The sequence below is a fragment of the Lytechinus variegatus genome, chromosome 14 (genome assembly GCF_018143015.1).
Source record: "Lytechinus variegatus isolate NC3 chromosome 14, Lvar_3.0, whole genome shotgun sequence".
Taxonomy (NCBI): domain Eukaryota; kingdom Metazoa; phylum Echinodermata; class Echinoidea; order Temnopleuroida; family Toxopneustidae; genus Lytechinus; species Lytechinus variegatus.
This window is the reverse complement of record NC_054753.1, coordinates 32552948-32578611: the sequence shown is the minus strand read 5'-3', so window position 1 is coordinate 32578611 and position 25664 is coordinate 32552948. Positions and strand designations below refer to the sequence as shown.

Sequence of the window (25664 nt, the reverse complement as noted above, 5' to 3'; positions counted from 1 at the left end):
TAAAGTACCATATATCTGTGAAAAACATTCAAAGGTATCGGCTTCGACAATATGTCACGCATCATTCACATAGATGGTGGAAAAGTAAGGTCTTTAGTTCAGATTTGAAGGTTTCAACGTTGTTACAATCCAAGTTGGATAGGCGGAGAATTCCATATACCTGGAGCAATCAAATGAAAATATTTCAGTTAAAGAATGGATTGATTCTTCTGTATACTTACATCTTGGTTTGGCCAATTCCAGTATGGTCTTTCTCCATACGACATAATCTCCCACATCACTACCCCAAGGCTCCACACATCACTGGCTGACGTGAACTTCTTGTATCCGATCGCTTCAGGAGCAGTCCACCTAATAGGGATCTTCCCACCCTGGGAGACACAAACAAATGCAAAATGAGACTTGACTAGAAATCATCATATTATGAATAAGCAGGATTATGGATAGCATTTACAGACTGTATAAGGTTTTTTTTCTAAAAAAAACAACATATGCACGTCAGAAATGGTTCTTCATTAAGGCTTTTCTGAGAGTAGAAGACTTCATTAAGGATTTTCTGAGCTCACCCTTGTTTCATAGGCTCCATCTAGCTCCTTGCGTCTCGACAGCCCAAAGTCCGCTACTTTGCACACAAGATGTTCATTCACCAGGATGTTGCGAGCAGCGAGGTCACGATGAACAAAGTTCATCTCTGAGAGGAATCGCATTCCACAACCGATACCACGCATCATTCCTAAGAGTTGGGTCACTGTAAATCGTCCATCATTTTCCTGCAATGACAAAGGAAGATATCATTTGAACTTTACCATTTTGTATTATGGCAACTATGTGAAATGACAGGGCAACTCTTTAAACTGAAATTTATTGACATGACTTTCATTACATCATTGGACATAGATCTTTGTATAGCATCTTTCCCCCCTCAACCCCCTTCCCCCCAGAAAAAATTCAAACTTTTTGAAGAAACAGATTTGGGGACATAACAATCTTGCTATAATAATGACCATAATGTTTGACCTATCTATGACAGTAAGTTCAGCCACTCACCCGTAAGTATTTATCCAGCGAACCGTTCTCCATGAATTCTGTCACAATCATTGCTGGTCTTGTCCTCGTGACCACGCCTAGAAGTTTAATAACATTAGGATGGTCAAACTGACCCATAATAGAGGCCTCTGACAGGAAGTCTGACCTGTCCTTCTCCGTTGCACCTGTCTTTAAGGTCTTGACAGCTACTTTGATAGTTGTCTTGTCTGCTAGAAGCATCCTTCCACTACAAACATCTCCAAACTCACCTTGATTTAAAAAGAAGGGAGGTAGATGATAAAATACATTTTACATTAATCTCTCTACTAATAGTATGCAATTCACACATTTATCTTCTGTTCGCACATAAAATAGATATTCTCTCATAAAAGTTTTTAAAAAATTTTCCAAATGATAACAGAATATGATGAATGATACAATTTATAAATCACACAGTGAAGCTCTTTGAACAACAAATATGTAATTAAACTAGGAAAAGTAAAGTGAAGTAACATAAATAATAGGAGAGAGACAGTCAGGGCAAGAGAGGTGGAGATTGGAATTAAGCTTGAAAAAAAAAATAAATTCAAAGAGAAAAAAAGAAGAATTAAGAGAGATAATCTTAAAGAAAATGTGAGATTAATGACTTAAAAACTCAAAATATTTTGATAAAAAAAATCATAATTTGCAAAGAAATCTGAGATGGTAACAGACAGGGATGACTTCTTCCTTTGACACATTTTCTTTTCCTTGTCATATCATAACACCTTCCTCCTAGCATGCCATTCATAACGTGACAAAATCAATATGGAAATTGCTTCCAAATTGAAATTCTTCTCTTACCCCCCATGCTCCCATCAATTTAAGTCAATTTATTTTCATTTTGGCGTGTATGAGTCAGAAGTAAGTAAGGTCTCCCACCAATGACCTCATTTATTATCTTAACATCAAATCATCAACTTACTGTATTCCTAATATTTACCTTGTTCTAGAAATTGGACATATCAAAAGCTGATAATGATGTAATTATCTTTTTTCTAATTTATCATGTGGGCATTATGCTTTGGGTGAGAAGGTGTTTGCATTGTCCATTATGGTTTGAAGTAATTGATGAGACTATTCGGGTTGACCAAGGTTGTGTAACAAAAAATTTAGGGTTCTTTAAATGGTTGACTACTGAATTAAGCGACTGACATACATTACATACAGGGGTCATGCAGTTCCAGTAGGCGAAGGGTGAATATTTTGTACCCATCTTAAATGACATATAACAGATATATAAACATACATGCATGATGGACTACAAAACACTATAAAACCAACACATATACTACACAGTAACTTTAAAAATAGCAATGTTGAATTTGATGACATGTTTCATAAACGAGCAAGCCCTGTCTTTTATACAATTCCTGTTACAATATTGACAGTTTCAAACGAATGTGTGAATTCAGTGAGTAATAGAACAATTACTTTGTATACAGCAAACTGTGATGAGTAATATGAATTATTTTCCTATCAAATGGTGGTCACACCCTCAAGGCATTTATAAATTGAGTTTAAACTTACAGTGCATATAAAGGACAGTTTTATTGAGGGGGGGGGGGGGTGAAATCAATTATTGATACAGAGTCCTTAAACTCTTTATTGATATATTTGTATTGATACATTCCATAAAAATGAATGAGTAGAATGTGGTAAATCACCCTTTAAAAGTGACAGGATTATATAACACGGTACAATATTTTCCGCCAATTATTTAATAAAAACATACGTAAATAAAAGCAAAGTACTAACCTCCACCAATGACTTCAAGGATTCTGATCTGCGATGCATCAATCTCGGTAGCAAATTCCTTGACAGCCTGGTTAGGATCCTCATAGGTGAATGGATCAACATAGGTCTTGACCTTCTTGATGTGAGGTGGTAGAATAACTGTTGAGTGACCAAAGGTGATTGCTGGTCATCATAAATGATGTCGAAAGGGAGGAGATGTGGGGTATGATGAGGAAGATGGTGAAGCACAGCATTAAGTTGTGAAGTGGAAGAAGGAGACAGGTAGCGGTGATAGAGATAAGAACAAAGAATGTTAGTAGTGGTTATTAAGGCATTAGTGACAAATCATTATCAAGATAGAAATGTTGACTCAAGAGATAGGAATAATTAAAGAATGTTAGTAATGAAGAAGTTTTATAAGCATCAGTGACAATTGTTATCAGAGATAGAGATGTTATTAACACATCATTAGACATAAGGTGAAATAATAATAAAAAACAAATGAAGAAAAGGGATGGTAGGAAAGAAAGTGGATAAGATGAAGTTGGTGATAGAGAAAAGGAATGTAAAAATGAAGATGAGGATGGAAAGAATTTTAAAAAGAAAAAAAAAGATAAATGGAAGTAACAGATATATGAAATAAAGGGTAAAGCAATGATGAATATAGGTATAGGTATGGAATATTAGTGAAGAAGGTGAAGATGGAGATTTTAGACAAAGATGCAGTAGATTAGAAAGAAAGAGGAAATGAGAAACATAGATTATTAGTAATTCAAAACTTTTTCAAAGCAACACTGCAAATTGTTAATCAAGCAATTGGTCTGTTGCCTGTTTTTCAAACACTAGCACATGGGAGTGGTCCCTACTTCTTTAACATTTCCAAGGGCTTTATTGCAGCGAGCTGAATATTTATTCAGTTTTATTTGGAAATATGAACAAAGTATCTTCAGAATCCCCTTTTAATTTTTTTTTCATGTTAGTGGTACAATTCTGTAATGTGGTTTGTTAATCCCCAAACAATTTTGTTAAAAACAGAAATTCTCAAAAGAAATTCACATTTTATTCATCTCCATGGATATGATTCTCGCCTAAAAATAAGGTTCTTTGAAAATGATTTGAGTTTTTGAGAAAAAAAATAAAAGTGACAAGCATGCATGGGATTAATTGATATAGAATTAGTATGACAGGATTCCAAAATCAGATGCATTTCACACCAGGGATGACAGATTGGTATATATTTCAATATGATGACATTTTAAACAAGTTTTACAATGCTAATGAGGTATTTATTTAATAGTGTGTTCCATAAACTAAATATAGAGATTACAGTTATATCTGTATTATTCTATATTTTGGTTTGATTTCATCATCCTATCATAAAAACTGTAACCAAAGGCAGTATTTGATGTATTATCATATAAAATAATAAGAAGGTTATGGAATAATTAAAGACAAACAATAATTAAAGTAAAAGTAACCATAAAAAGTGTTCTGGATTAATCATAGAGAAAGAGTAATTAAAGTATTAAGATTTGAAAAAATTGAGCCACTTGTCAATCAAACATCTATGAAAATTTAGTCGAGTGACAGGTTGGAATAAAATAAATCATGTACTTGCAAAGTGATCAATTTTATCCACAATAATTCATACAGATTAAGATTACTTTTTAGTATAACCTCCATTCAAATATATAATACTGCATCATTTTTAATCCTGTGGCATAACTTATTTGAAAGTTATGACAGTAATGCATAGCAGTTAAAACTATTGATATTAAGTGCTCTAGAGATTTTGCAGATTATTGTAAAAAATAAAACCTTAAAACTTTAAATAAGCAAACATACCTAGAATACCCATCACACAATATTGAAAATCAAACAGAAAATATTGTTCATAGTCTTCTACATCCACTTATTATCTCTACAAATAAGACAATTTTTTCAAGCTTACCTTCACCATTTGTGCCATTAGCATATATAAGATGGCCATTTTCTGATGGGGGTACTTCCTTTTTCCTGTAAGTAAAAAGGGGGAAACAAAGATTTATAAATAAAAAAAGCCATTGATTTTATGAGAAGTCTTGTTCGATGTATTTCAAGCTGGAAAAAATACAATGTTCAATTCATAGAATATAGAATGTTTACATTTTGAATATCATATTCAGCAGCATGATTTTCAGTTCTATTGTTTTAAAATGATTATTTTCCTAATATGAAATATATCATATGACTATAGCCTTAAAGTGATTTATAACACAATGTAAAAAAGAAAGGAAGGAGAGTTTATTTAGAATAGTCAGTTGAAGCCAACATGTTTTATTTCCTGACTTGACTTTACTTCTTGTCTTTCTTTATGTTACCAAGACTCAAGAAAAATGAAGAGAAAATGAGAGACCTCAGGGGCAATTTAGCTTGCTTTCTAAGACCGTTTTAGCATAAAATACTCATTTGGAGGCTTTTAAAAGATGTGAATTTCATGGAAAAGAGCCTGCTCTAGGTTGGTTAATGGCAGGATATACAAGGCTGCTAAAGGCATTCTGGATAGAATGTTTGATGGAGTGCGCTGGTGGTATATATCTAAAGCGTTTATGCATCAATCAGGAATTACGGCTAATACGGAATATATGAGTATGTTCTGGGAGGAGATTGTGAGAGAGAGCGGGGGGAGGGGGGGGGGGGTTAAGGGAGAGAGGGAAGACAGTGACAAAGGAAAAGAGAATCATGAAGAAAAAGGCAAATCAAATAGAGGGAGAGGAGTGACAAGAAATGGAAAACACAGAGAGTGTAGAAAGAAAATAAAGGAAAAGAGAAAATGAGGGAAGAAAGATAAAGAGAAAACTGAGACTGAGAGAAGAAAAAAATTGGAGAGAGAAAGAGAGAGGGATAAGGAAAAGAATGAAGTGAGAAAGAAAGAGAGTCAGAACAAATAGAGAGGAGAGAAGGTGGGAAAATCAATTGAGAGAAAGGATAGAGCAACTGGATATCTAACAGGTTTCAACTTTTATATTTCTCCTAAATTTACCTCAATTGTTTTCAATATTCTTCATTTAGGTTGATCAGAGGAATCCTGATAGAGGTTATCAGATTAGCTTCATGTATAGACTAACACATTTTATTCATGGAAAAGGTAAGTATTTGGAAAATAATCTTTTTCATCTAGCTTTCCAAAATACAATTGCACAATCTTTTATCAGGCTGTATTTGAAACTAAAACAATTTTCTCTCTGCTCATAACCTTGATAAACACTGCCAGTGCTGGAATCTTTTTAATATTTCACATAAACAAGAAAGAATTTTCAAAGCGCTGGATGATCTGATCATCTTTCAACAAAAAAGTATATTAAATCAAGAAGTGAAGTCATAAATCATCTTCAATATTTAATCAAGGAAAAAGATGTTTTCTACCAAGAGAAGGAAAAATGATCCAGGATAACAAGACGAATAGGGATGTGAAATATTAAATGTATACCACAGGGTTATAGTATCATATATTCACTACCATATTACATGTGAGGGATGGAAAATTGACAGAGGTAAATCACAAGATCTATAACATGTTAGTCCCTCAGTAACCTTAATATGAAATTCAAATTAAAAATGCAGTGTCTGTGAATTTTCCTGCAATTATTTTTTCTCTAGAATGGAAATTCAAGTAGAATTTGTTTGCAGAACTATCTAAGATATCTTACCGAATTGCAAGGCTTGGGAAAACTCATGGAAAAAATTCAAAATGAATAATATTTCAACAATTTGGAGTGCTTTTGTGAAATGATGTGGATGTTTGGCTGTGATGAACTGATCACAATGTCTGTTTAACAAGAACAACATTTGACTACATTGGTGTGCCAAAAGACATAATTGTTGCAGAGAGCTAAAAGGACAATCATATTTTAGAGCAATTTTCTTTAGCTGAGCTAGTTATTTTCCCTCTTTTTTCCATCAAATAAAACATAACATTAAAGAAGAACTATTAAAATGGCCTACATGAAAAATGTCTTATCACTTAAAATTTGTTTAATGTGAAAGTTTATTATTTCACTGGCAAGGTAATAAAGTATAGAGACCCAAAAAGATAAAGTGTGTGACTGGTTTTGTTTTATCTGCACAAGATTTCCATGTATCTATAATTTTTTCTCTCTAAGCTACAAATCCAATGTGCCCCCAAAAACATGCAAGAGGGCACCATTATTTCACATAAAGTGACGTCTTTTTAGCTCTCAGCTTTACATAAAAAAAACAATGATTCACATTGAACACTTTATCAAACTGAGTGTCCTCGAAAATTCAAGAAAATTCATTATTAAAAAAAAATGCTGGAAAAAAGAGAAGAACTAAGAACTTGATTTCTATACATTACTTTTCTATAATCACAAAACTATTGTGCATTGCTACTCAGTGGAATGAAAGAAAAACACAAATCTTTCTAGGCATGCAAATCCATTTTGATTAACGCTGGTATAGAATTTGTCACTAGTAATCTGCTTTATGAGTGAAAATTGTACTTTTTCTTTTTCTTCTCAAGAATTTGATTCTTTTTTGAGTATATATGAATTACATGTACTTTTCTTTTCTAATCTGCAAAGATATATTTAAAACTATGTATTCAAAAGAAATGGAAAATTATAATATAAAAATCAAAGATGGAAATTATATAAGTCTAATACATGAATATATTTCAGCTTGAAAGTGACTGATTTTTAAATTAAAGGAAAAGTACAAAAAAATCAACTAAAATGCTTAGATGATCAATCAATTAAGAAATATGCAGTTGAGAGACATAACGAAATAGATTTTGAAAAAGAATAATCAATTCCCAAATATCAGAACTGCCCAATGCAATTACCCAAATAAGTATAGATGATATTGGTCAAATAAAATGTTCCATGAACCATATTGTATAGATATGATAACAATATTACAAAGATAGTGACAGAAAATGAATTTCACATCTTGAGATATTGTTTTTAAAAAACAAAGAATTATGAATTACTAATTTTATATAATTCTAGGAAGCTTTTTGAGCACGTACAAACACTTTCAAATATGCATCAGTGATTTCAAAGGTAAATTGTCAAATGTTTAGTTTTCCAACTTATTCTCAAAGATATAAATAAAATTGAAAACAATACATATAACAAATTAGGGAAGTTCACATTATGTGGGATTAATGTTAAATGCAAAATTGGTGGAATGTGTGAATACAAACCAATCGTTACTTTCAAATAAATCAGAGCGTATTAACTTTAGAATGAAAAAAAAATATGTGAACTTCCCTATTTTGCAAAAATATCACACCACGGAACCAGACTCCGAACCGACCAAATCTATTACAATTAATTGTTATCATTGGTCAGTATGGAGTCAGTTTCGTTAGTGCAACTGTAACATTAGATAGCATGTAATCTGTTGAGGGAAAGACAGGTTAAAGATCAGTTGTGGTCCTTCTAAAACATGAGGGTAACAAAATAAGTCTGGGGTTACTCTAAATGGTTTTCTGATACTATTAAATCAAATAGGAAGGGGTCTCACAGAACTTGGGATGGGGTAATAAATCAAATCTGATGAAGTTAGTGTTTTTGTTGGGGGGTGTGTGTGTGTATATACAAATATCATTAGTTGGGTTAATAGTATACACTGAATCATTAATCAGAGATGTGCATTTGGTGTGTGTTATAAAAATGAAACAAAGAAAAAACAGCAACACAAGAGAATGAATGGGTAACAATAGGCAGTGAGGAAAAAGGGAAAAACACAAAAAACAAAAACATGCACATTTTGACATTGAGATAATTATTCAGGATAAATGGGCCGCAAGACAAAGCAAAAAAATATATAAATAAAGGAAATTTGAAAAGCTGAAAAGCATTTTAGAATAAATCATATGGCTTATATGACATCCTGTTACAACAACTCTTAATAATATACAGCCATTTTAACAATTCTGGCCAAAGTTATGTCAAAACGTCTCAAAATCATGATAAACTCCTTATCAATTAACAAACCATAAAGTTGCTACTTTATTTGTAATTGAATGTAAACTATAATTATATAGATCATGAAAATACAGGGTAAATATGACTGTTTTGAAGAGAAGCTGTCTTGGAGGGAAATTTTTTGAAAGAATGCAAGAAAATGCAAATTTTGTCAAATGGTCTTGTGATCAAAATTAAAATCACAGCTTTCACAACATTTCAATGAAATTCACATAGACACATTCATAATTTTTTTTCTAAATGAAGATTTTGTAAAATGAAAAAAAAAATGCATGACAGGATGTCACAAAAACCATAAGACTTACAAAGGTGAGAGAATATGGGTAAAAAATATTGAGGATTTTATTTATCATGGGAGGAAAAAAACGAAGAAAAAAAACTCTTCTCTCATTACCTAGGAGGTAGAGTGGATATCTGATAGTACAATTGCTGCTTGGCCTTCCATCTGAGGGGGGAGGAGAGTTAATAAGTGGAAGGGACAGAAACAAGTAATCACAAATCAGTTAACAGTGAGTACATTAGCCAAACTCACTCCCTCTGCCAGTGGTGACAAACCATAGGTGTATGGTGGATGCAATGAGCAAAATGAAAACGGAATTTGGTTGTCCTTTGGTGTGCAGTGTGCAACAAGTGGCAGTATCAGTTGGTTATTTCAGTGTGATTTCAAATCATTAATATGCAAACAAACATTAGTCTGGACTGTGTATTGTGCACATATACATTATATTGTCAATTCTAGCTGACAAAAATCACAATAACAATATTCTCTTAATGAATAATCAACATATTCTGATAGTATATAACAAGTCCAAGACATCATGATTTAATTCAATCTATAAACATAGATACAATGTGATTTAAAAATCAAGAATTAAAATACATTGTATCACAGCTATTGTTTTGATTCAATCAATTCATATGAGCTGCTTAAAAAACATCTTACAAATAGTTGATCAGTTCATATCTAACAGAGATATTGGCAACTCTGAAAAGAAAAATAATTGTCAATGTAATTGACTCCAATATTTATAATACGTGATATCTTTTTTGAAATTTCATGTTAAATAATTAAGGTAAAGGCAATCAGTAGGTATATACTAAGTCTTATGCCATAATCTCCATTACAATTTCATTTGGCTACTTATTTTTCAGTGAATTCTTTTGACACATGATTTTTTTTTAAATCAATATTTAGCTACACAGGTCCTCAGTGTTAGTGAGAGAAGTTTCTTTTTTAGTTACAAAGCAAAGCTGGCCATACATTAATTGTTAATTCATATGACTGTCCGGCTCAATGATTTTGAATCAAATATCTAACAATTCCTGATGTTTGATATGATTATATGACCATTATCAGAGGAAATGAAGGAATATTAGTTGGAAAGTTCGCACCATCACCCAGTACAGTACAACAACGATGGTCTTTACTGTTAATGCTTCACTCTAAATTCATGGATTTGAAATAAATCAAGATAGGCTCTAAATCAATATCTCAATAAAGATTTAGATTTAACTTCAAAATTTGATTTGATCCACTTGATTTGAAAGAAATATTTAGAATTTAAATCTAAATCCAAAGTATTGTTGAATTTCATTAACAGCCAATCAGGTTTAATTTCAAAATTCTGTAAATTAGAGTGCAAAAGCTTTTATGACACATGCATATGAATAATGTATTTCATATTAAAGTCAAATACCCATGCATATGCATGCCTGATATCTATTATGTACATGCTAGTTAATCATCACAAAGCATTATCAAACATATAACATGCAATCATTTTTAAGCAAAACATGCAATATTAAGACCATGCATTATCTAAACCAGGTCATGCTTGTCAAGTTAGTAGACATGCTTCTTAGACATTAGATCAAACAGATACAAACAAATACATGCTTTCACACAACATGAGACACAGGACAAGACAAGACAAAACAAAAGGACATGAGACAGTGTTTACACAGAGGACAATAAGAATTACAATTGGATGTGGGGAGAAAGTTTCATAATATTATGCTATTTGTCAGTACTCCTGAATATAGATATATTGTTGTGATGGTTAAATATGTCTGCTGTGATAAGTGATGTGAGGGTAATACGTGACTGTAGAGGGCAGTATAAGCAATTACAATGGACGGTGAATCCCTTGAATAAAACATAAAAAAAAATCTTAAAAAAAATATGAATCCTCAGAAAAAATGAATTCCAGAAAAAAAAAAATGAATCCCAAATGAGCTGGGTGAAAATTTTTGAGAGAAATATCATACCTCATACTCACACACTCTCACTCATTGGAACACACTCTAGACTATAAAGTGAATATATGGTATCAATATCTATTCTATTCAGTATGTTTGAATATCAATGAAACTAAAACTACTAGATCTGACAGAAAATAAGTACAATATTATTGTATTTTAAATCTATTATAATCATAATAAATGTAAAGTCAGTCTATTTTCCATAATTTTTAAAGAGTTTAATTTCTAAAGAGTTTCTCAAAGAGCTAATACCTTAGAGATTACAGAAGAAAATTGTAAAAAAAAAATCATTTAAGAATAGAAATCCCTTCACCAAAATGAAATTATCACACCCAAACTATTCTCAAAGAGGATTAGACAGTAGTGAATGTAAAAAATAAAAGCACAGAAAAAAAGGTAAAATAAAAGAAGTGAGCTAAAACTTGAAATGAAAGAAAAGGTTTCACCATTCATAGGTCAAAGGTCAAATTATAATAACATTAAAAACAGTGTCATCAGGTCTTAGCAGCCACCATTATGCATTTAGGGGGTTTAAATGAAATCATACTGAGAGGGGCATGGGTTGTGACATTATTTTGATGTTTTATCACAAAAGGCGTGAGCTGCCTGTTTGAAAGTCTGATAACGATCATTATTTACCGAGTATTGGAGGCGTCGGGGCCTGTATGAGACAAGCCCTTTCTCAACTGTTTCAGGGATTTTCTGGGGTAATGGAAAGAGAGACACATAGACAATACACATCAGAGAGTCCACACCAAGAAGAAATATCACCATGCAATTATAAGGCAGATTCTTACTCAAACTTTATAATTCAATTTAAATTCAACATTTGATAAACCCTGTTTTGTTCCATCTAATCATGCAAACCTTTACGCAAATCATTATTTTTTTTCAAATCATTAAAAAGCACATGAAAATAAAATGTGAAATCATGACTTGGCCATGCATCTTGTACTCTTTGTCAATTGAAATTAAAAATAAATTTTTAGTGAAATTTGGTGTTTGAAAAACATGTCTGCCTTGTATTTAAATCAAAGTATCAAAATTCAAAACCTCATACCATAGACAAAATTTGAAATATAAATCAACATTTCTAGCTTCTAATAACAATAAGATATGTAATTACATGCACAAGCACATGAACAAATGCACATAACTGAAGATGACATTAAACCAACTTAATATTTAATAAATTATTCATATAAAACATGCAATTTAGAAGCTAGCTGCCATAACCAAGGTAACATACAAAGATCAATTAAACATTTACATCAATACTTTGACTAAACAAAAAAATCTACCCTACACGTTGCTCTTTTATACAATTTATCTTTCTCCCTTTATTATAAATGTGAAAGGTATAGCAAATTTTCATTATTGCATTATTGGTCCAAAATCATGAGAACATAGAAGAAATATATAGATATTTGTTTAACCAAGCTATTTCATCTCTTGGTTTTGATTTCAGTTATCAAATTAATTGAACTTGTTACATATATTTTTTTTTTTCAAAGAGGAATTTGCAACATACATGAACATTTCATTTGTTTTTCACAAGAGAATAGGGGATGGGGGTTTAGACAGACACAGAGGTATATTGGAAGATATTAGTATAAGTTTGTGATGAATGATTGTGCATTTTTTATCTTGTGAAGGGGGAAGGCAGGATTGCTTTAGTTTGGTTAATGTGATATGAATAACAAGGGAAGGGAGATTAGTATATGAGGACCTAGCTTTCAATTTGAATATTTCCTATAATTATAATAATAATAATCCTACCCCACCCTTTAAAATACATGTATGTCTTTTTTATCTACTTGTGGGGAAAAGGGTCTGAATTCAAAATTTCAGCCTTAACAAATACTGCATGCTTACTTTACTCGAAATGCAATGAAAAATACAAAATTTCATGCCTTTGGAATTACAAAACTCAAAATCATTCTTTTCTTAACACAACAAGATACAGGACAATAAAAGCAAAATGAAATTCCAGCAAAGATAGAACACAGATACAGAAATTATTCATTTTCAAAAATTAGTTGTTTTCCAGATGCTTTTAAATAAGTAAATTAAGTGAGAAATTTATTATCATTTTATACTCTCAGCCTTGCAGCTTCAATGCAACATAAACATTATTCATATGCCAACATCGCTCTTGCTGCATAATATACTCAATTTGACAAAACGGAAAAAATTCTTGCTGTTTTAAACACTGCAAACTTGTATTAGGGGACAAAGAAAAAAAAATCAATAAGAACTTTTTAAAGTTAAATCCTGGGAAAAGAAAGTAGAAAAGGAAACTGCACAGCCCACAGCAATGCAGTTATTCAGAAAAATTATTTTCAACTGCCAACCAAACATTAAAAATAAAGAGTGGGAGGTGTATTTCACACATACTCAGAGGGTGGGGGGGGTATTCTATTTGTCATTTATTTACTAGATTATAGAGTGCTCAGTTCAGTCTCTATTCAAAGGCGTTAAGAATCTTCCAGTCATTTCAGTAACATTATACTGTGTATTGTACTAAGTTCTAGGGGTAACAAAAAATCCTGTGAAAATTGGGAATCTACATACATTTCATTTGTTAATTTAAAGTGCTGAAGTCTGTTCATAGTTCAAAGGTCATTGCTTAAAGGTCATAGGGTTACATACCTTCTCCAGAAGACAAGGAAGATGACGACAGCTACCAAGACGACAATGATAAAGATGGCTGATACTGCTGCTGCTAGAATGACTGTTGGTACAGACTGACCTCCAGAACCTGTAAAGGTCAATATAATGAATATTCATATAGGGATATTAGTAAAGTAACAAAATGAATATTCAGACATTTGAACTATGTAAAAGTACATAATTACATCAATCGAAAGAAAAACTATGCAAGATTGTTTGAAGATTTTTTTCTTTAATTTCAAGCAGAGCGTATCATACTTTTTTAACATACAAAAGCAGGAACATATACAGACATAAAAACCTTATTTTCAATGAAATATAACCTGAACAGTACAACATAAAGAAGATAGTAAGTTATACATAATAAACCCTGTTCACACTAAAAGATAAAGCTGGACTAACCTGATGTAGTAGCTAATACTTGTTGGCTATAGGCACCTACCCCACTCGCAGTATTGGCTGCAACCTGTGGAAACATAAACAAGAGAAGACCATTAATATTATATATCATTAGAGTGAAAGACTAGCTGCTTCTAGCATTCCTATTACACATTAATCTATTTCCACTGAACTGGTTTCAAGAAAGTAGATAAGTACGGGGAATTACAAATTTGTTTAAATACTTGATTTGCTTGAAATAGAACAAGACTACAATGTAAAACAAAATAGTGCAGAGCTTTTTTAAAATATAGTTTATTTTCACTTTTCTCAGTATTTTTGTGATCAAAGTTAAACAGCATAAGTTCAGCTGTGGCTGTGGTTTTTTCAATCAGATATTTGTATTCATCTGTCTCTTTCTCTCTCTCTCTACTTCTCTTTCTCTTCATCAAGCAAGTCAATATAAACCAGAGCAATAACGAATGGAAACATGATCTCAAAAATTGATTTTTCTGAAATAATTGAAGATATAATGTCCAAACAATTGATTTTATCTTGAATAATTGAGTGGTGTACATTTCTAGACTCATTGATTTCAACGCATACGTTGAATGAATTATCCTTGGAAACTATTTCATGATCAAGCGCTCTACATGTGTAATAAAAACTATACAACTTTAGAGACAAGAATCCATTGCAGACCTTGATATAAAATGTTCAAAATAACTCTTAAAGAGAGAATACTGCTTACTGTAGCAGCATTCTGACTCAATTATAATCAATGCAATCAGTATTCACGTATAGAGACACCATGTATCAATAGCTAGCAAAGGAACATTTCTTCTATCAGAATCATTGTGATGCACCCCTATTATTATGCAACTTAGAAATGTCAAGTTGGTAATATGGAAATAAAGAAGAGAAGCTTTTGTCCATAATAAAAACCCCTGACCTTTACAGCATCTAAGTCTGCTTTGATTATGAAGTGAGAGAGTGGAAAACATTGAAGCGTTTTTGAGCAAGGATGATACAAATATTGAAGACGATAGCTCATAAAAGTAAAAAGGAATTCATAAATACAGCTACACCCACAGACGACGGGCTCCTAATCCTTGGATGTATTGTTAAGGTACAGTCGACAAAAGACATTTAAAATGCAAAATGTCACTTAAAAATTATCTCTAGACAAGATGGCAAGAAAAGCCTGAATCAGGATAACAATTATGTTTTCAAGGAAAACATTAATCATGTAGAGGTGTAGTCATCTATTATGGATATCCTATTGGCAGTCAATGTTCCATAATGCTAAATGTTAAATTTGTCAACTTCCCATTCCCTATAATTTGTAACTTTTTAGTATTATTGTTTAAATCATAATGCATATCTCACCTTTCTATATTTTACATATATGTTTATGGTGAATAAAATTAAAGATGAATAAAGTCACTGTTTAGTGTTGTGGCTGGTATACATATATATCATCCAAACTCTCTGAACAGATTTTTTACACCAAGCTTCAAAACACTCAAGGGAACATTATGACTTACCTAACTTGGACTCAACAACAGATTTTAACACCAAACTTGAGGACAAACACCAAACACTAAATTCAAAGGACACCAATGTACCATTAGTGCTTACCTCAAAGACATATTCTGTTCCTGGTACCAATCCGTGCACCGTGGTTTCCTGAACCTCTCCATCCGTTACACCCTGGTAATGGTACTTGACATTCTCCTGGGTCTCGGCGCTGGTACGGTAAATCACCTGATAGTTTGTGATTTCACCGTTTGGAAAGAGAGGCTGGCGCCATCTTAGTTTGATCGAATCATCATTGACATCATCCTCTACTACCTTCAGGTCTCGTACAGCGGAAGGCACTGAGAGAGAGAAATAAACAGTTCAAGATGAATGTATGGCAAATAGTATTGAATAATCACTGAATGCAAAAATGTTTAAAGTGAACATTGAATACAATTGAGATACAATGTTCCTCTTGTAATCTGGCACTGAAGAAGACCTCAAGGACTGGAGGGGTTTCAGAAAACAATATTAAACATATCAATTATAAATGAAATCTCATTTTTTCACAGTTAACATTTCATGACAAAGTGATATAATTCAATCAACATTTCAAAATATCTTATCATATTCACTAAAAATAACAATGTGGCACATTAAAAATGAATTACAAGAAAAAAAGCATATCAAGACTGTTTTTCTTACAGTGAAAAAGAACACAAATTTCTTATTATCACAAAGGTGGTTTAACCCCCCCCCCCCTACCATCTCTATAAACTACTGCAAACCAGCAAAGAGGATCCAATTCCAAATTCCTGATGCCTGAGATAAGAAAGCATTTACTCCCCTAAATTCTTTGCCCGAAACTTTCTCCTCAAAAACATCAATTATTGGCGAATTTACTTCTCACTCGACAAGTCCATCCTCAGCTAGGTCGTTAGACTCGGTTCGTTTCTCAATCTCAGATAAAGTTACCAAATGCAGAAATGCAGGTGTAGCATTGCTGTCTTTTATTAGACGATAGACGCCTTGGTATCTCATGTATTCAATAACAAATGCTTGATGGTGTAAAAAGATGCCTCACCAAAAGAATGTAACTGTTACTGAAAATTTCTACTGTTTTTTCTTTATTCCTTCCATCCTCCCAACATTAAATGTATGATATTTTGCATGTTGTTTTACTTATGATTTGACTGTTGCAAATGTCCTCCTTTACGCAAACTTTTTTTAAATCTCAAAACAACTATGGGTAAAAGTCATTCTTTGGTATAGGCTACTTTAAATCCAAGCTTAGTAATGAAAAATATTGCCTTCCTTTAACTGTGATGGATCAGTATGTCTGAAAACTAAAACTTATCATTCTCTCTTGTAATTGAAATAAAATTTTCACAATTTTTTTTTCTCCAAACTTAATGCTTATGATGTTCTTCATAAATTGATGCCAAAATGACTCGTCTTCAGAGTGATAAGAGTAATGATATCCATAGCTGAATGAATGATTCTCTGACATGCCTGGATTAGAAAAGTTCTCACACTGATGAAAATGATATCATGATATCATCGTAGGAATTCAAGTATTTTCCATTTCCGTCAATAACAACTGACCCCGAAACAAAGCTCGGTACATCTGGATTTAATAAAGGGAGCCCTCGTTCCGACACTCTCCGGCATACACAGAAGCTATGAATAAGGTGAACTCTGATTGTCATTATCATGGTAGAATAAAAGTAGGAAACACATCCAAAATGACCTTGGAATAACAACAGCTCTCATCATTCTTGCTTGATTGAGTAGTTGACGCCAATGGCTAAACATAAAAATTTGATGTAAAACAAGTGATGTGCATAAGCTTTGAGGGCAGGAGTGAAAGGGAGAAAGAGAGAGAACTAAATATGAAGAAATAGAGATAGCAAGATAGGAGAGAGAAAATATGGATATATGTTCAATGTAGGAAAGAGTATTATGATTGACATTCACAGCAAATGGCTGTGTCTGCTAAAGACCATGGCCTAGCTCCACAGTAACATCTCTGAACATAAATTTCACACTCTCACTCCAAGGAAAGATCATCTAAATCAGATTCTGGCCTTGTAGCTACACACTAGTCCATTTCAATAATCATATTAAAGTCACTTGGACCCCGTTCTCATCTACTTTGTTAAACCAGTTTATTGCAAACCAATGTAACACAAACACTCAAAGTGGTCTTGAAAGCGACCGTAAATGGTCTTCCAAACCAGTTTGGAAATCCACCTGATGCGATGGTCAAGACAATTTTGCTTGTTAAACTGGTTTCAATGTAGATGAAGACACAGCCATTCTTCTGGAAGCAATCTTCTTCACACAGAAGAGATTGTGTGCGCATTGGGCATGTTAGCAGTACACACTGTGTAGAATGCCAACGCTGCTGTTCAAATTTCCTGCAAAAAATGTTACCATACTGAAAGTGTTCCCACAGGAATAAGACCTGAAACAAGTTCAGAAGATGGTTTAATGGAAACCAATTCAAGAAAGTAGATAAAAATGAGGTCTTGGTTGACACACATGGTCTTACTCATAGAAATAGGATTGCTCTGATCATAGTCAGATTTGCACAAGGAGATATCTTTATGAAATATAAAACATTCCTAATCATAGGCATACAAGAACAATGTTTGACAATGACCAATAAAAAAAATTTTAATATATGCTTCCTACTTCCTTGATCTTAGGAACATTTCACATAAAGGTTTTGTCAGTGATTTTTACCAAGTAATTTGCTCTCAACCAATAAAATGCAAGGATTTTCAGTAGCTTATAGAACAAGTCTGTGAACATCACTCTTCATGAAACCTGAACTGACCGGTTTATTCAATGAGAGAGGGCAAAGAGATGGAGATGTCAGTATAAATATGATCCGGACAACAACAACTTACCACAAGACATATTCAGCTGGAAACAATATATCAAATCATTAGCACTTCACCTTCAGTCTAATTGCTGTAAGCAGTGAACTGATTGGAGCAAGCTACTGTACTCATGATAAGCAAGACAATGTGCTAGGGTGTCTCCAAAAACAATGTTTTGTCTTGAATTATTGAAATAGAAACCCGATTGGTTCTGAAAATAACTGGATCCCATTTCTTTCAATGTATTCTATCTTCTGGCAAAGAATTCTTGAATGCATCAACAAGTTCATCGTATTGTAAAAAAAAACCTTCAAGTTTTTAAGTCTCAAACTAAGTACTTTTCGAGTTAATTCAATGAATAAATAAATAGGCTAGAATGTCAAATCATCACCTGTAACAAGGTATCATTTAGCCTAAGAGAATTGAATTCAACCTTCAATGAGAATACAGGTTGTTTATAACAATTCATCTTCTATTTGGATAAAAGTGTTGGCATACAGCCCTCTTAAACAGTAATTCAATATTTTCAGTAATCAAAAGAAAATTTTACTTGTACTGTTTTATTGCTATGTCAATACGAGTGCAACCAAGTGATGTAGATGCCAATCAGTGCTCAAACCAAAGACCTCTTCGAACACTTCATCTTCATTACCTAACACCAAAAACATCGTAAATCTAAAGAGATTCACAACAAGAAGATTGCTCTGTACACGAAAAAAATCTTTATTTTATTGACTTTCCATCTAGTGGCCGTTCACCACAGTCGGTGATTTCACGTCTCGTCATCCAAAATCTGCAAGTCGTATCAGCGGTGACGGTACTTCACGAAAATGGAGATTTTCTCTGCAAAGAGTGTTTGATCGTATGTTCTTTGTTCTAAAAGGTGAATGCATTAAAGATCTTTCTTTGTTCATAGATGTGGGTCTGTGAGGAGGGTCTTGGACAGACAAGCACCTTCGGATATCATGATGATGGAAGGGCACGTCATTGTGAGTTTTGGAACAAGATGCTTATTTCAAGGGGTTGTCATCGTAATAGGTAATTCTCACCTTTAACCAAAAAACTCTTTGTTTCTTTGAGGTTTTTAAACTGATGAGCAATATTTCCGTCAGGTGTATTTCACGATTAAGATGCGTTTTCAAGAACTCTCGCCTTTTAAAACCTTTGTTACTGATTTTTAACTAGATGAGCAATATTTCCCTATGGTGTATTGACCAAAGATTAGGAACTCCTAAATGTGTGAGAAGCCTCACCATCTGAAGGAACCAATCTCTTTTTGAAGAAAAATCCAGAAGTATCACTTTGATGAATATCGATGGGAGAATCGATGACGGCACCCCATGATCTAATCGCTTAAAATATTTCCACACTTTTGATGAAGAAAGTAGTTTCTTCAAAGTTTCTCAGGTTTCAGCATGATATCATGACTTGACCCCTACAATTTCCTTTCTTATAAAGAGGATGAGATGGCAGTGAGTCAGGCAAAGAGACTGCATTCCGTTTCCGTATTTTTTCAATAACCTATCGAACCAACGATTGGGAGGAAACCTGAACCTCGCAAATACTCAACCATTTTTAAGATTTAGAAGGGGGGATCCTTAATGCCTATTTGGACAATGAAATTACCATGGTAATTGGTTATCTTCATTCGTTCAATACCACCATCCCCCTCCCTTCTATCAAGTTCTGCATCCTCTTCAACAATTCATCCAACTCTATCTTGGAAAGTCATTTTACCAACCAGTTTGCCGTTCTTCTTCATGCAAACTCTTTGCATTTTTCCACAACTTGTACATGACTGTTCAAATAGAAGAGAATAAAAGGCAGATCTACGTTCTCTCTCTCTCTCTCTCCTTTCCACTGCCAAAGACATTGTTCGATATCCTTAATAGGCATCCGCAAAAAGGGAGTAATTACCAGAGTGCAAATATGATTTTCTTCTTTCAGTCCCACATGTCTCTTTTTGACGATGGTTAAAGTGCACTCTCCTCAGGTGTTAAGTCACACATTATTAATGGTGGATTGTAATTGAGACAGAGAAAGAGGAAATCCTAGCTGCCCGAAGCCATCAGGTCAACTTCTTTAGGCGATTGCCATTTTCATCTCCAGATGGAATCAGTATTTTTGATAAATTCCCTTTAAGACAATAAGTGATCCAACTATCTGATAAAATACCTACCATAAGCATAAAAATTGATGCAAAACGCTAAGAGAAATACCAATAGATTGCTGGGAATAGAATAAGAATGGCAGGAAGACAAATAATCTACAGAATAAAATCATATTCATCTGATATGAACCAGTTTAGGATTTAGTTCTCTATCTTTCATTTGAAGATACCGTCATTCATAACAAAGGTTTGGTTGTCTACCAAACCTCCAGTAATCATTGAATCTGTAGAGTAATACAATTCTTTCCCATCCATCATTTCACTCTAAATCTTAAGTTTTATTTCTTTCTTCCTTCGTCCAGGCCATCGATCTCACTCCTTTCCTTCTGTGATTTAATTTCCTGTTCAAGTTGGGAAGCTTGACCCCCTCTCCTGTCATTCTATACCTGCTATCCCCTTTTAACTATATGCATAGGCATTCCTACCAGGTGTAATACACTCAAGTATCAGCACCATAGTATGCAGGTGTAATACACTTAAGTATGTAGGTAACACCAAAGTATTAACACCATTGTATGCAGGTGTAAAACACTGATGTACATGCATACAATGGGCGACAGAGCCACCACCATTAGTATTAAAACAACATCGGTTTGATTCCAAACTGGTGTTGTTTCAATACTTCTCTGGTGTGAACATATAGAATGCAGGCTGGTGTTTCGCAGTGTGGAGATTGCTTTGCTATGAAAATCAGACATAGTAGGGAAATGAAGGATCCAACTGATTCAAATTTTTTTAACCAGGAAATAAATTGTGAAGAGTATGAAATCAATCAGTCTATGTTTTGAAAAATTCAGGCCCTTTACAAAATACATTTTCACAATAAATCACATTCTCCCAATCTATATTATAAATTTTGTGGGATTCAGTTGCATTCCAACATAGGCCTATGAGAATTCCGTTTTATGACAGCTTCTATGTCCTATGTCTTGTTTTATGTGCATAAATATGGCATGTTTACCATGATGAAAATGACAGGTATATGAGCTGAAGCTAAAGATAGACAAATAATGGAGGGTGAATCAGAAGCCTTCCCTTACTAACAACGTAACCATATTGTCTTATAGCCTTGAACTTTTCTTTAACCAACCACGTTTGTTTCTTTCCTTTTCCTATTTTTCCTTAATGAGCGCCGTGCTCTGCAAGAATGCTTTGGGAGAATGCTTTGCTAAGGTTTAGCGTATCTGATAAACGACCCACTTAGCGTTCTAATAGAGTCGTTAGGTGCAAGACGCAAGAAGGAAAAGGAAAGTACATGCTCCCTTTACTTCGAAGCCTGTGTCAATATTGGCTGAACCTTCAAGAGCCTCAAGTAATGAACTTGGAATGAAGTTGTAGGGAGACCAGGTTTTACTGGCTATTAGTTATAAGCTACTGAAATCCTTGCATCTGATTGGTTCAGATTGGTTTAGTCAGTGAAAATCACAGATAAGATGCTTCATGAGACCAGGTTTAACTGGGTTGTCACACTACTACAATGAAGTCAAACCATTTGGTATCTACCACTAAACACCTTCATCTAAAGACACAACTTGGTATAAACCAACAATCGGTTAATACTAGCCATGTTTAGATCAATTCAGAGTAATCAATATCCAAAATTTTGTGCTAAAAAGTTCATTGTATTTTGAACATCATGTCAATGAATCTCATATACCATTCTGGATAAGTAAAACAAAGTCAAACATTTAACAGGGATACCCTTATCTGAAAGTGTGGAAGGTATCACCTTTCAACACTGATAATGTACGCCTCACCTGGCTTGTGAGAGGATCTAAAGCAAATTACTAGGGTTTCATTACCCTGCTTGATCTAGGAGATACATTTTGTTAGATGCTCGTTATAAAGTTTTGGTAAGTGGAGTACTTGTATGTGCAGCTGAACAAAATGGCTCGATTTGGGGAGATGACAGCTACTTTGATCTTCATGCTAAAAGGCTTTGACTTTCATCAAACTTCATGATGAAACAGGAAAGAGATATGAAGAGCATCAGGATAAGAAATAAGATAGGTGGAGAATGAGATAAAGGTGAGAAAGAGGAAGGGAGGAAAGGTGAAAATGAGGGTAGATTGTATACTGCATGTCTCAGAGAGATAAAGAAAGACAGAGGGATAGAGAGAATCATGGAAAAAAGGATGAGAAAGGATCTGTTTTTTTCAATTATTGTTATTGTGGGGAAAAATAATAATGCAAATTTACATTGAATCTTTATTTCATAAAAAATGAAAATACCACCTTATCTAGGACAAGCAATATAGGCCAGGGCAGTGAAATACATTGCAATTCAGTCCTTACATCACTCAAAACATATTCTCCACTGCTATCCTTCCCATTCCATTATTCATTCCCAGATAGTATTCCTACTATCTCATCTACCCCCATCCGTCCCAACCAGTTTTTAATCCTAGGTGATGAAAAGACATATCTGACATCCTGACCTCCTACCAAACACTACATTAATCTCAATTCACACATCATCTTGTTGTTGTACATCCCCTCCCTGTATAACCCCTGCTCTATCCATCAGTAACCAAGCCAGTAGACGACATCAAGCTCAATCCTTTGTTATTCCATGTCAGGCAAACCAAGCTAGGGAAATACACGCAGACTGCATTTGCAATAAACATTCAAATAAACGGGACAAGATTAAAGAATAAATTGTTTAGATAGGGGTGTTTTTGCAAGATGCTGGCATCTGGGTTGTGTGTGGTGGTAAGAAATGGGTCATGTTTTTTCTTAGGTGTGGATGTTAGGCGTTACATGTCAGATATATTTAAACGCATCATTTTACCTTCATCATGTCTATGACAAGCAAACATCATCAACTAAAGTTATGATCCATCTTATTATTCTTTCAATTCTCACATGCTGCCTGTGCTATCTTAAAATGCAGAAATTGGAGCGGGTAGAGAGAAATTTATTTTACACTACAAAATCAACTTTAACTTCTTACCTGAGGAGAAGGTTGTAGCATTGACGCCAGAAAAGTTATCCACCGTACTCTGGCTGGAGACCTCATTGTAAGAATGTACCCTGAACTCATACGTCGTATGCGATGATAACCTGCTCACATTGACCTCATACCCCTGACCTATTCGCTGGATGGATGAGAACTGGACATCGGCCGGACATCGTTGACACTCGATTCTGAAGTCTATATCCGTCCGGCCGCCAAGGTTTTCGGGGTTGCGCCACGTTAATGTGACGACGGATGATTTTTCGTCGACCACGGCAGTGAGGGATGTGGGTGCAGAAGGGGGTGCTGTAATAGTAATGAAAGTGATTGTTTTGAATACTTTAAAATCACACTCCACATCAGCATTGACTATCAATTGAATCTATACATGGATTAAAAAATACAAATTATCTGTAAATTTTTAGTCTTCGAGGAAATGGAGAATACTTTACTGCAAATTTAGTAAATCAATTTGACTGCATACAGTCATATAAAAAAATCATTACTTTGGGCAAGTTTTGGTCATGGGGGGAAACCACCTGCTCTTAACCCACTAACTACTGACTTCTCCAATTCTAATTGGCATTGCGCAAGGGCCACCCAGATACCATAGCCAGTGGATTAACCAGAGGTGAAAAGGGCAGATGATTCATTAAGATGCTTTTTGAATTCTAGATGAACCTCAGACAATATCGCTTCAAAATGGATTATTTGTTTTTTCCCAGACATATTGCCATTTGATGAAGCTGCTTTAGTACTATGACTGGACAGGTTAAACATTCAGACCCTAATTGAGGACATTATATCGGTTTCTAAATCACTGAGGGGGAACATGTCTAAATTACACAGTCACATTCCCCTCCAGGCAAAGTTATTTTACTTGTGAAGATAAAGAGAGATAAGGGGGAAATCTTCTCTTGGCCGAATATGTCTTAAAATTGGAGACGTCTTGTCTCCTGGAACATTGTGATACATGAACAACCAAAAAGACAGAGTGGCGAGGCCTATGACATCCCCATTAGATGGATACATCCCCAAACCACATTTTCATTTAACATGGAGACAGGCTTGGGAGGTCTGAGGGGCGAATTGACTACAAATAAATCCAACTTTGATGAGGGTTGAGTTTGTTTTAATCTTTTTTTCCACCAATATTCAACCCAATCCAAAAGGAGAAAATGTCACAGAGTTGAATGGATTATGGATGAAATCGAATCTTAGTCATTTTCTTTGAATATTCGCAAATGAAACTAGCATTTCAGCTGTGCATGAAAATGTTTCATATGCTTTGAAGCAGGCAAAAAAGCAAACATCAACGATAACAAAGTTATGTACAGAAAAGGAAAAATATATAGATCTACATGTACATGCTTCCCTAAACGGGGGGCCTGGCTGGTCCTTAAAAAGTTTTGTCTGACATTTTTCTTCCAATCTTTGTTAGATGTGAAACTGGAGTAAGCAGGGCATATAAAAAACACTTGTTTCAAGATTCTTTCTTTCTCATACTCTTAATATATCAAACTGTCTGGTTGTCAGGGGCCTTGCCAATGTTCCATTGCAGAGATGAGTGGTATTAATTTTATATGTAAAATACAAGGATACATATTCATATCAGAGAATAGAGATATGTTCCAACAGTCCTAAATGAACTCTTCTAATTGGTTGCAAGTTAAGTTGTTGTTTTTTTTCTATTGCAACCCTTTGTGCACCAGCCCCCTCAACTCCTAATTCACTTTATATTTTTTTTTAAATCAAGGAGGATATCTCAATGTCACCATAATTAAATATAGATTACAACATGGACTGAACAGGAATATCTCAATTTGTCCAACACATGAGCAGGATGTCAGATGTAATACAAGTCAGTTCATGCTCTGGTTATCATTTCCTGAATTCATTTATTTAATAATTGAAGACATTATCTAATGAGAGAGTATAGGAGCAAGACCAAGGAAACCTTTTATTTCATGTATAATGCCTTTCTTGCACTTATCTGGTCACTAACCATACATCATCTTAGA

General features: G+C 33.9%; 2 protein-coding genes across 8 annotated transcripts in view; both read right to left on the bottom strand.

The window, feature by feature from the left end:
- Positions 1-25664, bottom strand: part of LOC121428087 (ephrin type-A receptor 4a-like) — a 36123-nt gene that overhangs the window by 5554 nt on the left and 4905 nt on the right. Inside the window, exons 2-12 of one of the 7 annotated variants that reach the window (XM_041624665.1) lie at positions 23641-23949; positions 15750-15988; positions 14133-14196; positions 13710-13818; positions 11697-11759; positions 9190-9240; positions 4754-4818; positions 2824-2985; positions 1048-1295; positions 567-770; positions 222-371 (exon numbers count right to left, since the gene is read on the bottom strand). In XM_041624665.1, the coding sequence (XP_041480599.1) occupies positions 222-371; positions 567-770; positions 1048-1266 (573 nt within the window). In that variant the 5' untranslated portion in view covers positions 1267-1295; positions 2824-2985; positions 4754-4818; ... (4 more) ...; positions 15750-15988; positions 23641-23949. The remainder of the gene's footprint in view (positions 1-221; positions 372-566; positions 771-1047; positions 1296-2823; positions 2986-4753; positions 4819-9189; positions 9241-11696; positions 11760-13709; positions 13819-14132; positions 14197-15749; positions 15989-23640; positions 23950-25664) is intronic. The other 6 variants (XM_041624666.1, XM_041624667.1, XM_041624669.1 and 3 more) reach the window with 6 other exon arrangements.
- Positions 2819-25664, bottom strand: part of LOC121427314 (ephrin type-A receptor 4-A-like) — a 41724-nt gene continuing 18878 nt past the window's right edge. Inside the window, exons 4-9 of the mRNA XM_041623652.1 lie at positions 23641-23949; positions 15750-15988; positions 14133-14196; positions 13710-13818; positions 4754-4818; positions 2819-2961 (exon numbers count right to left, since the gene is read on the bottom strand). Coding sequence (XP_041479586.1) covers positions 2819-2961; positions 4754-4818; positions 13710-13818; positions 14133-14196; positions 15750-15988; positions 23641-23949 — 929 coding nt within the window. The remainder of the gene's footprint in view (positions 2962-4753; positions 4819-13709; positions 13819-14132; positions 14197-15749; positions 15989-23640; positions 23950-25664) is intronic.